The sequence below is a fragment of the Macadamia integrifolia genome, chromosome 14 (genome assembly GCF_013358625.1).
Source record: "Macadamia integrifolia cultivar HAES 741 chromosome 14, SCU_Mint_v3, whole genome shotgun sequence".
NCBI classification, from domain to species: domain Eukaryota; kingdom Viridiplantae; phylum Streptophyta; class Magnoliopsida; order Proteales; family Proteaceae; genus Macadamia; species Macadamia integrifolia.
In genome coordinates, this window is record NC_056570.1 from 12549413 (window position 1) to 12561386 (window position 11974).

Below are 11974 nucleotides of genomic sequence, written 5' to 3' on the forward strand. Positions count from 1 at the left end.
TAGGAATTGCCTATTTCCCTAACACAAGGCATAAATATACTCCATGGGAACCCATTTCCCTAACACATACACTATTGGCGACTCTCCATGGGAAATTCTCCAGAGGAAGGTCTTAAATTGCCTATTTCAAAAATAGGAAAATTGACCACTAAATTGGCTACTAAGTTTCTTAGTAATTCTACACCTACTAACCTTATTGGATTATCCAACAGGTGTTCTTGTTTATCTCTTTGCTCACATTGGTGGTACTTCTTTTGGAAAATCCATAAGCAAAACCACATGTTTTTGAAAGGGTACCATTTCATACCCTTAGTTTGCTCTTACAAGTAAATTAAAGGAAATAATTTTCCTGCATTGACGGTGAAAGAGATTCCTTCATCAATAGGGATGCAAAACATTAGGTGAGGTATTATCGACTTGGTATAATGGAGAGAGTAATAATGACCTTTGATGTGTATTCTTTTTTTCCCTTGTCCATGGTCGATGAAAACTTTCTTTAATATATATAAGTTTTTGAATCGATATAAATCACGAACAGTCCATAGATTATGAATCAGACCAAGCCTAAAAAAAAAGGGGATCCAAATGGCGGCCAACATGCTTCTTATATCTCAGCTCCCTTCTACGCAGAAGTGAGAGAAAAAGAAGAGAACAAAAATTTCAGCTCCCGATCATGATTTAAGGAATCAGTATTGGTATTGGCCTGAAATTGGTATTGCAATAATCTGCCGAGATTCCGATATGAATCGTCTCAGGCGATCCGATACCGATTCAGCAAAACCATGCTCCGGAATACTGGTAAAACTGTCGGCGCTTTAACTTCTCTTGATTTAGATCGCAAAACCCTAAAACCCATAATCTGTAGAGAGAGAGGAAGAGAGATCACCAGTTCCTATTCTCCAATGGCGAGGAAGAGAAAGGTTACTTACAAAGTAGAACAATCTTCTTCCGATGATGATGAAAAGCTAAAAATCTACGAATCCGAAGATCAATCCTCTGAAGAAGAAGAAGAAGAAGAAGAGGAGGAGGGGGAGGAGGAGGAGGAGGAGGAAGAAGAAGACGAAGACGAAGATGAAGACGAAGACGAAGAAGAGGAGGAGGAAGAAGAAGATGAACAAGAAGAAGAAGAAGAGAAAGATGAAGACGAAGATGATGAAGAAGAAGAGGAGAAAGACGAAGCTTCGAAGCGAGAACTAATTCGTAAGCTCTTGGAACCTTTTGGGAAAGACCAATTAATCGAAATTCTCAAAGAAGCTGCCCTCAAGGACCGCTCAGTCATCTCTAATATCAGCAAAGCTGCAGAATCCGACCCTGTTCATCGCAAGATCTTCGTTCATGGCCTTGGCTGGGACTCCACTTCTGAAAACCTAGTTTCAGCTTTTAAACAATATGGTCAGATTGAAGAATGCAATGTTGTCACTGATAAGGTTACTGGAAAGTCCAAGGGCTATGGATTTGTGCTCTTCAAGACCCGTAAAGGAGCTCGAAAGGCCCTTCAGCAGCCTCAGAAGAAGATTGGGAACCGCATGACTGCTTGCCAGCTTGCCTCGTCGGGTCCTGTGACAAGTAATCCAGCACCTGATGCAACTGGTCGCAAGATCTATGTAGCCAATGTTGGCCCTTATATAAACCCAGAGAAGCTTCGAGCTTTCTTCGCTAAATTTGGGGAAATAGAGGAAGGGCCACTGGGTTATGAACGCAACACTGGGAAGCTTAAGGGTTTTGCGATTTTTGTGTACAAGACGCAAGAGGGAAGTAGGAAGGCATTAGAGGAGCCAACAAAAATGTTTGAAGGTTGCACATTGCAGTGCCAGAGAGCAGCTGAAGGGGTCAAGGCTAATAAGAGTCAGCCAGTGGTTGCAGGGGGTTCCGTGGCATTTCCGCCAAACGATCTTGCTTTGAATTATGCAATGGGATTGAATCCAGGAATGATGTATCAGAGTTTTAATCCGGCGGCTATGGTTGGTCAGAATCCAGGGATGGGTATGTTGAATCCTGCAATGAGTGCATCATTGAATCAAGGAGGTGTGACTTCCTCTGTTGGTAGTGGATTGTCGCCTTCTGTGAATAGAAGCGGAACTCCAACAGTGGGATTGAGTGCAGCCTATGGTGGTCACTCGAGTATCAATAGCTTTAGTCCAAGTGTGATTGGTAGTTATGGTTCTCAGGCGGCTTTGCATGGGCTGGGTGCTTACCAGAGTGCCCAAATGGGACAGTCCTCTGCGGGAGCAAGTCCAGCAACAAGGTCTCAACCTGGTCTTGGGCTGATAGGAACAATGCCTTCTTACTTTGGACGATAGGTATTACTTCTTTCAGACCTTTCTATTCTTCTATTCATGTAATGTGTGTAAATTTTTGCTTATTGGTAACTCTTCAAAGTTTGTTTGGGGTTGATTCTTTTCCTTTCTCTGTGAGTTTTTTCAGAATAATTGCAACTGTTAGAATGCACTCCTGGCTGATTACCATACCAATCCTTCAATTATTCGTTGCTTGTGGTTGAATAAATATTTCTGGTCTCTGTATATTTTTTCATTGAGGATTTGTCTAATAATCAAATTTGAAAGGGAGAAGGGATTTGTTGCCCGGAAGGGAACCCTGAGCAGCACAAATATAGGATTAGGCCTTTTAGCACAAAAGCTGGACAGAATGCTGGAAAAATTCAGAGAGTAGAAACAAGCCAAGCCATGAAACTGCTTGGAGAGAGAGTGCGCAATACAACGCACTTCTGACTTGTGATTGGCCTGGGATGTCACAGTCACTCTGAGATAAGCATTTTTGTCTAAAGCAGCAGGATTCCTTTTTCGGATGGATAATGGATGTATTTTATGAGGGACACAACCAAGTATACCATACAAGCCCCTGCATCAGCCAACATATTACAAATACTCAAAGTAAGTTAGAAATTCCTTTGGAAACACATGGATTTGCATTTCTAATCAAGGGTGTCATTCTCCACGGCCTCTTGATACCCTCCTATCAGGGATAGCTGTGTATAGTACACAAGCATGGACCCACAACACAGCTAACCTTAAGACCAATGCTGATGCTTCCTGTATTTGAATCCATCCCTATGGATGCTTCTTGTAATCCATCCTCCCTACAGGTCCTACGAATACTATTAGAATGTCCCTTTGTTCTGGGGGAATACCCCTTCAATCTCAGCATTCCCTTTTTATTGCATACTACTTCCAGAAACATTGAATTTAGTGCATCATTTTTGTTGGAATTGTTTGATGTTAGGCTTCTGTAGTCACAAAATTGAAGCATCTGAATGCACCAGAAAGAAAATGGGAGAGGGTAAAAAAGATAAAACTTTTTTTTTTCCTTTAATTTTTTTTCCCCTTTAAAAGTAAATCAATAACGGAACATGATTCCGATATCCATAGTTGTCACGGCGTCAAATCGATCCAAGGCGGTGGAGGGGTGGCTAATCGATTTGGCGATTAATCGCCCATTTTGGCGTTGCCATGGCGGTCAAATCGCCCGTGTGTCATTTTTTATTTTTTCTATTTTCTAAAATTATTTAATATGCTACTTTTTTATTTTTCCTATTTTTTAAAGTTATTTAGCATGCTACAAGCCTAGAATATATACCCTATAACATATAAAACAAACATTAAGTAACATCAAATCATCAAAAAAATCAACATAGCCATATCATGTCATCAAAAATCAACATAAATTATTGACTTATACAGTTATACATCAATTCATCACTCATCAACATAGTTGTCACGTGTGGCATAGGGACAAACAATCAAGGAGCATTCTTTTGATTACTAAATATAGGGGAAAATGAAGCTTGAAAGTAAAAAATCAACATGTACATCACACAAAAGTAAAAAGTAAAAGGCTAACCTGTGGTTGAAGCTTGAAAGTAATGATTGGAAGTGAGTGAGCAACCTGAACAAAGTAAAAGGTATATATGTCAATATATCATATATGAATGACAGAATGAGAAATATATATTTGGAAACCAAAAAATAGAATCATTAGATCAAATGATGAGATAAGTGGCTAACCTGTTAAGCTATTAGTGACTTACTGAAGCAATAAAGCTTGATAGCAAATGAACTCAACATAAAAAAAAAACTTAACTAATCATCCAAGTTCAAAGTTTAAAGTTTAAACAATATATAAAATCCAAACACTCAAACAGTCAAACACAAATAACTTAATCATCATAATCATCCAACAAATCAACAGATTGCAGATTCCTTTGTTGTCCTTGTCCACTAGAAGCATTTGCATTTTCACCAAAATTATCTATGACATCCAAGTCATCATTCACATCATCCTCTTCTTCCAAATCTTCTTCCCCATCTGATTCTGATGACTCCCCAACATCCCTCCCTCTACCACGGCGTGTGTAGCACAAATTTCCTCTAGAGGTTGATGATTGAGCTCTCCTGGGTCGATTGGGCCCCTCCATTGTTGCCCCCATTGCTCTACCAGCAACGTCCCATGTGAGATCAGCATCGGGATGGACTACATCATCCACTTGCTCGTCAATCATCCACTCACTACTCCAATCCAGTTCATCAAGCACAAGTGGATCATAATTTCTGTTGAGGAGACGTCTTTCTTGAAACCTTTCTTCTAGGCGGCGATTGTATTGAACATAGACTAGATCATTCAAACGTTGATGTTCCAGTCTATTCCTCTTCTTGGTATGAATCTGAATTCATAAACAATAGAGAACAACAAACAAAGTTATTGTTCCAAAAATAAAAAGTCTAAAATATGAAATAGAGACTTGAGACCCAGCTACTTACAAACTCAAATGTGCTCCAGTTGCGCTCGCAACCAGAAGAGGAGCAACAAAGCCCTAGAATACGTCTTGCAATCTTTGAAAGCTCAAAAGCATGACCTCCAAATGAACCCCACCAAGTAACTATAAAAAATAAATATATATAAAAATAGTTAGATTGATATTTAATATATCACACAAGCAAAACAACTAAACATTAAACAATGAACTCTACTTACTAGGACTCATGGTTGCCCGTGATCTAATTGCCATATCCGAGGCAAAACCACCTCGAGAATATCTATACAAAGTGGCTTGAGTATTTATCTTGTCTTGTAAAGCTGGTTCATGTATCATTCTTTCAATGACTTCATTAGATGCAAGCTGTAGAGAAGATATAATTTGGTAGCCACCATCATCACCTTCCTTATAAGAAAAAAATTTGCCAGGATTAAGAAATAGTGCTGCTCCATACAAAGGACGCCCCATCTGAATCTCCCAACGCCTATTAACAATATCCAACACTTTCTTGTAGTGCCTTTCTTTATCTCCAAAATTTTCTTTTATTTTCTTTTTTGCCTCATCCATGGCAAATTGAACCTCAGGCATAGAAGGCCTCTCATCACCATCCACAATCCTCAAGACAGTAAGAAGTGGCTTTGAAGCTCTAAGACAATTTTCCACACCATTCCAAAATGCTACAGCAAACACCGTCTCAACCACTTTCTTCCCAGCTTCGGTCTTTGCCAAATTAGAACTAGTCCATTCTTCAGAAATAAACAAATGTCTCAAGTCATCTCTATGTTTTAACAAGCTTTGAAGTGTCAGAAATGCAGTTGCAAATCTAGTAGCTGCTGTCCTCACAAGATCCCTCCCATTTGTTCTAGCCCTCATTGCATCAAGAATGCGTGTGTGCCTGTAGATGAAGTTGGTTACTTTTTTTGCCTTACTTATCACAGTCTTATTAGCATTCAAGAATCCTGTTTCCTCCAACATCAGGTCAATGCAATGCGCTGCACAAGGAGTCCAATACAACTTTTTCCTCTTCTGCATCAGCATTGTACCGGCTAATTTGTAAGCCGATGCATTATCTGACACAACTTGCACAACATTGTCCTCACCAATTTCTTGAACTTTGTTGTCAATCAATTCAAACAACTTCTCTGCAGTTTGAGATATGCTAGATGCATCAACAGATTCCATGAAATAAGTCCCCTCTGGACAGTTAACGAGGAAATTAATTAAATGCCTTCCTCTTTTATCCGTCCACCCATCAGTCATTAGAGTGCACCCATACTGCTTCCAATACTCTTCATATTTATTCTTCATCTCTGCAGTTCTATCCTTTGCTGCCTTTAACAATGGCACTCTCACTTCATGATAACTTGGGGGCTTATATCCTGTCCCGTACTGTGCAATAGATTCCATCGTGACCTCAAACCTCCTTGACTTAATAGCATTGAATGGAATACCACACTGATAAACCCAGTCAACAATGTGATTATCAACTCTCTTTTTTTCTTCCGCTGATCTAAACCGGTTCTCTATAGTAGTCTGAGTACTACCTTTAAGATGCCTCTCAGCAACCACTTGCTCAGGAGTCCGTCTAACATGAGCATCCATGGGGCCCCTTACTTGTGGCTGAATGACTACTTTCTTTTTCTTAGCAAATGTCCCAGAGCTAGGAATAAGTCTAGAGGTTGTAGAAGGAGTCCTACTAGACTGTCTTTGACCTTCAACTTCTATATCAACATCAGCACCAACACCAGCACCAACACCAGCACCAGCACCAGCATCAACATCAACATCATCATCATCCAAAATGTCTTGCATCCTTTTCTTCTTATTGCGCATAAGAGCTGCATTCATCTCTGTAGCAATCGCTACAGTTGTCTTGGTACACTTAGCAACATCTCCATATCCACCAACCAAATGTTGCTTTAACCTTTTAATTCCACACTTGAGGTTTTTTCCACAAAGAGTGCATTTAACAAGGTTCTTGTCTGACAGGTCAGGCCAATACCCATACTTCCACCCAGGGTCATTTGATTTGGCCTTCCTGGTTGGGTCTTTGGATGGATCATATGCAGTCGTGCTTATATTATCACCCCCACTACTACCAGGTCCACCAACAGTACCATCCATTATGAACTCCTATAGTCCTATCCTACAAGTTACAAAACAGAGTAACAAAGTATGTTAAGTGTTAACCAATAACATTAACATGATAACATAAAAAAAAAACAATTAAACACTCACAAATCCAACTTAATCATTTCACTTAACACAAATACACAACCAAGACCATTGTCAAGTTCTTATATTTTTTTTTTTCCAGCAATCTAAAATATATGATTTCCCATCTTCAGATCAAGATCAAACTCTAGATAGTACATAGTAGATAACTAGATATACAGATAAAGAGGAAAACATATTATAAACATTGAAGATTTGAAGTTACTAGTAGGTGGGGCCCTTACCTGGTTGTCGCTCTTGCTGCCGAAGGAGAAGATGTCGCAGGCGATATCGTATTGTGGTTGTTGTCGTTCTTGCTGCCGGAGAAGGAGCAAAGAAGATGTCACTGTTGGTTGCTGCCGGAAAACCAGTCCTATATGTTGGTTGCTGCCGGAGAAGGAGAAGAAGAAGAGTTGCAGCGGTGGCTGCCGGAGAAGGAGAAGGAGGAAAAGAGTTGCAGACTTCCAGTGGTGGCTGCCGGAGAAGGAGAAAGAGGAAAAGAGTTGCAGACTTGCAGTGGTGGCTGCCGGAGAAGGAGAAGGAGGAGAAGACTTGCACGGTGGCTGCCGGAGAAGGAGAAGGAGTAGAAGAGTTGCAGCGGTGGCCGCCGGAGAAGGAGAAGGAGGAAAAGAGCAGCGGTGGCTGCCGAAGAAGGAGAAGGAGAAGGAGAAGGAGGAGAAGGGTTGCAGCGGTGGCTGCCGGAGAAGAAGAAAGAGGAGAAGAGTTGCAGCGGTGGCTGCCGGAGAAGGAGAAGGAGGAGAAGAGTTGCAGGCTTGCAGCGGTGGCCGCCGGAGAAGGAGAAGGAGGAAAAGAGCAGCGGTGGCTGCCGAAGAAGGAGAAGGAGAAGGAGAAGGAGAAGAGTTGCAGCGGTGGCTGCCGGAGAAGAAGAAGAAAGAGGAGAACAGTTGCAGCGGTGGCTGCCGGAGAAGGAGAAGGAGAAGAGAAGAACCAGCGGTGGCTGCCGGAGAAGGAGAAGAAGAAGAGCGTTGCAGCGGTGGCTGCCGGAGAAGGAGAAGAAGGAGAAGGAGAGAACAGTTGCAGCGGTGGCTGCCGGAGAACGAGAAGGAGAAGAGAAGAACCAGCGGTGGCTGCCGGAGAAGGAGAAGAAGAAGGAGAGGAGCAGAAGACGCAACAGTGGCTGCCGGAGAAGGAGAAGAGAAATCGTTGCAGCGGTCGAGGGTTTTCGGTTTTCGTTTCTTCGAACTCTCGAGCTTCGATCGAGGGTTTGTGGCGTTAATTGGAAATTTGAAATCGACCGACCGAGGGTTTGGTCTCAAATCATAATAGAAAATGTTAGTAAAAAAAAAAAAATCGACCGCCTAGGTACTAAAACGTAGTATGGCGTCCATGGCGACGCCAAGGCGTCGCCTATCCGTCCAAGGCGACCGCCAAGTGTGCAACCATTAGTCGTTGTACTGCCATGCCTATGATTTACCGCCGGGACGCCAAGGCGACGCCTTGACAACTATGCCGATATCTAGAACTACAATCCCCCTTATACTATTTGAGTAAAGAAAAACTAGGTAGTATATTTTACTTCTATAGATAAAGTACTCAGGCTAGCCATATTCACTGGGGACAGAAAACCTTTTGATGCAGAATGAGTACTAACTAAAACTCTCATACCTTTGGGTTATGGGCACAAGTAAACTCATCAATGAAAGAGAAGAATTAGTTAATCTATTCACAATAGGATCACTAATCTAGTTAATAAAATGAGCTGTTCTGTTACTGCATGGAACAGAATATGAGCACAATTGACTTTCAGATGTCACTCACAATCAATATATACGATTCCATGAAGATTTAGACAGTTATAGGAACAGAAGACCAATGATATCCCACAATTTTTGGTTCTGGAGGAAGCCTCATTATGTGGACCTGGGTAAACTAGTTGGCTTGCTAGTAGCAGAGACTCTAAATGTTTCTGTAATTAATAGAGCAAAAGGTCTTTTCAGCTAGTACTTGCAAATTGTATCCTTTTAAAAAGTTTCAAATCAACAACGAGTCACTTGTTAATGGGATCCTGATTAAGTTCTTAAAACAAAATCAGAATCCTCAATAGATAGGATCGTAGGGTGGTGATAACACAACCAAAATCGAGCAATTTTAATAACAAAGGAAGATATAAGAAAGATAAGAAGATATGACTTGAAGAGTCTCACTCCAGAGTCCAGACTCCTAGGAGGGTTCTAGACCCTCATTGGAACTTTCTCCTAGACTAAATGGCCTGTACATTAGGACATTTTCAAGATAGTTAATGAACTTTACATTTTCAAGGTCTTTCACAATTAACAATGAAACTAGCCTGTTAACATCCCCAGGACTTCACAACTTTAGATGACTAGATATAACTAACTAGTTGAATTTGTATGGGCCACTTATCCCTCATATATATAGGCTTTCAAAATAGACCCATTACAATAAAAAACATAAATATTCCCAATCCATGACCCATATAACCCTTTAGTCTACTTTAACACATTTGACTAGGGTCTGGGCTTGTTCCGTCGTGAATATTTGTGCTGGAACCTCTCGATCTACATCATAAAAACTTGTCATTTCTACTAGAAAGAGTTTTCTCCTCTTCGTTCTTTGATCTGTATCACTTGTTTAGGACAAGTCTAGCATAGGTGTGTTTCAGACCGTTCCATGACTTACCTGAACAAGTGAGTGCTCGCCACATTGGCTCTTTGTCACATTATGTGGTATTCACCAAGGGATCCTGTGCTCTCCACACTTTTTTTAGGAATCGGAGTTGAGACAGCTCCAATCCCAACCCTATATCTGGTTGAACCATAGTATGACTGCAGATGGAGCCTGCTGATAGTAGCCTGTTGCAGAAGTCCCCTTGCCATTTTGGCTCTTCATCACATGACCTGGAGGTTGTGCAGCTCCTGTATCTTACCTTGGTCAGCTGTTCAGCATCATCACCGATATTTTTTCTCTGTTTTTCCTAGTTGATGAAACCTCTGGATTTTGCTAATCACCCAGTCTGAGAGATCCCAAACCTTCTTGACTATGCATAATAATATTGCTGTGAATGATGAACTGATGCGGATCTGGGTTCCAAAACCGGAATCTGATCGCTTGTGGACCCATTCAAAAGTGCAACAACCAAATATCAAAGAATAATAACAGTTATATAAATAAATTGAAGTTCTTAATAAGGAGTAGCAAGCTTGTAAATAAACAGAATATGTAAGGTCCTAGATAGTTAAATATGAGAGGGACACAAAGGTGATTAGTATTTATTTGGTAGGGATAAACTAGGAAGCAAATTAAGAGTTTGGGATATGAGGGAATAAAAGGTATAAAAGGGGGTAGAATGGGAAAACGGAAATTAGGATAAAGATTCAGCTCACAATAGAAGTACTGTCTTCTTCCTTGGGACCAAAACATGGCGGACGAATGGGAAGCGCTTCAGTTCGAGAGAGCTTCTTCACTAGGCCTCGGTTTGGCCTGAAATTTCAAATGAAGGGTTGCAACAGCAAGTCTGCTATGAATCCAGCACCAGAAATCCTCGACAGCACCGGATCAGAAGTTTTTTTGAGCCTGCAATTAGGTTTGGCGGTGGCAAGGTTCAGATCTGAATCTGGTTTTGATTTCTCATCAGTAGGACCAAGCTTTGGAGGAGATGTTCTAGGGTTTGTGTTGCCTAGGAGGTAGCAACTTCACCAACAAGCTCTAGTTCAAACAACCTTGGATAAAGATTTCGTAAATCTGTCTTCTCAGCAAAGTAATACCGTCCAGCAGAGCTCCAAGGAGCTAATCTATGGAATTCCAGCAAAGAAGTTACAGAAGAAGAAGAAAAGGAGAAAGAAGAACAGAGAAGGAAGAGACAGCTACGCACTGCTCTTGGCAGCCATGCTTACAAACCAAAACTTCAATCAACCATTCAATTCCAAATTCTGACTCCATCGTCTTATGTAAAAAAAAAAAGGAAACTAATTGGAATAGAAACTAATCTAAATTAGAAACTGAAATCTAAGTAAAAATTTAATCTGCCAATTTACTTGACCGACACCCTACTCTAAAAATAAAGGAAATAAATAAATAATCAAATTACAAAACTAACCTCAAGTAATCCCACGCCCAACTGCATCATGACCAATCATACCATGGGGAGTCCTGGACCTAAAAGGTCTTGGGGAGCATGATGTAACTTGTGACTAGGAAGGAACTTGAGGCCTTGATCTTCTGAAAGACGAAAAAACATGAGTTCTAACAGACTCAATTCTCATACTGGTACTATAAAATTGAGATCTTAAACCTTGTTCAAGGGTTATCGGAGATGGTTTCTTAGATGATTTTGACCTAAACATTAAGAAAAATGAACCATTGTTTATGTTGAAATTAGTTGGCCAATGAACATCAAAAGCAAAATTCCCTATGGGAGGGACTCTTATGCCGTCAAACATAATCAATATAAGGATCTGCTTCACTGGTGTTTCCCTCAAAAAGTCTGTCCTCATAGCTTACATTGTAATTTCCTCAGCTTTGCACTTGTCATAGTTGTCAAGGCGTCGCCTAGGCGGCGCCTTGGCGTCCCGGCGGTAAATCATAGCCATGGCAGTACAACGACTAATGGTTGCACACTTGGCGGTCGCCTTGGACGGATAGGCGACGCCTTGGCGTCGCCATGGACGCCATACCACGTTTTAGTACCTAGGCGGTCGATTTTTTTTTTTACTAACAATATTTTATTTATTATATTTTAATTGGGTTTTTTTTTTTTTTACTAACATTTTCTATTATGATTTGAGACCAAACCCTCGGTCGATTTCAAAATTTCAATTAACGCCACAAACCCTCGATCGAAGCTCGAGAGTTCGAAGAGACGAAAACCGAAAACCCACGACCGCTGCAACGATTTCTCTTCTCCTTCTCCGACAGCCACTGTTGCGTCTTCTGCTCCTCTCCTTCTTCTTCTTCTTCTCCGGCAGCCACCGCTGGTTCTTCTCTTCTCCTTCTCGTTCTCCGGCAGCC

The 11974-nt window shown here is 41.0% G+C and overlaps 1 protein-coding gene across 6 annotated transcripts in view; it reads left to right on the forward strand.

The window, feature by feature from the left end:
* The first annotated feature begins 585 nt into the window (after positions 1-585).
* Positions 586-11974, forward strand: part of LOC122061467 (UBP1-associated protein 2B-like) — an 18222-nt gene continuing 6833 nt past the window's right edge. For 4 of the 6 annotated variants that reach the window (XR_006134651.1, XR_006134650.1, XM_042624735.1 and 1 more), the window contains exon 1: positions 586-2300. Coding sequence is in view for 4 of the 6 variants with exons in the window: in XM_042624735.1 (XP_042480669.1) it covers positions 783-2300 (1518 nt within the window). In the remaining 2 variants the exon portion in view is untranslated. The remainder of the gene's footprint in view (positions 2301-11974) is intronic. The other 2 variants (XM_042624732.1, XM_042624731.1) reach the window with 2 other exon arrangements.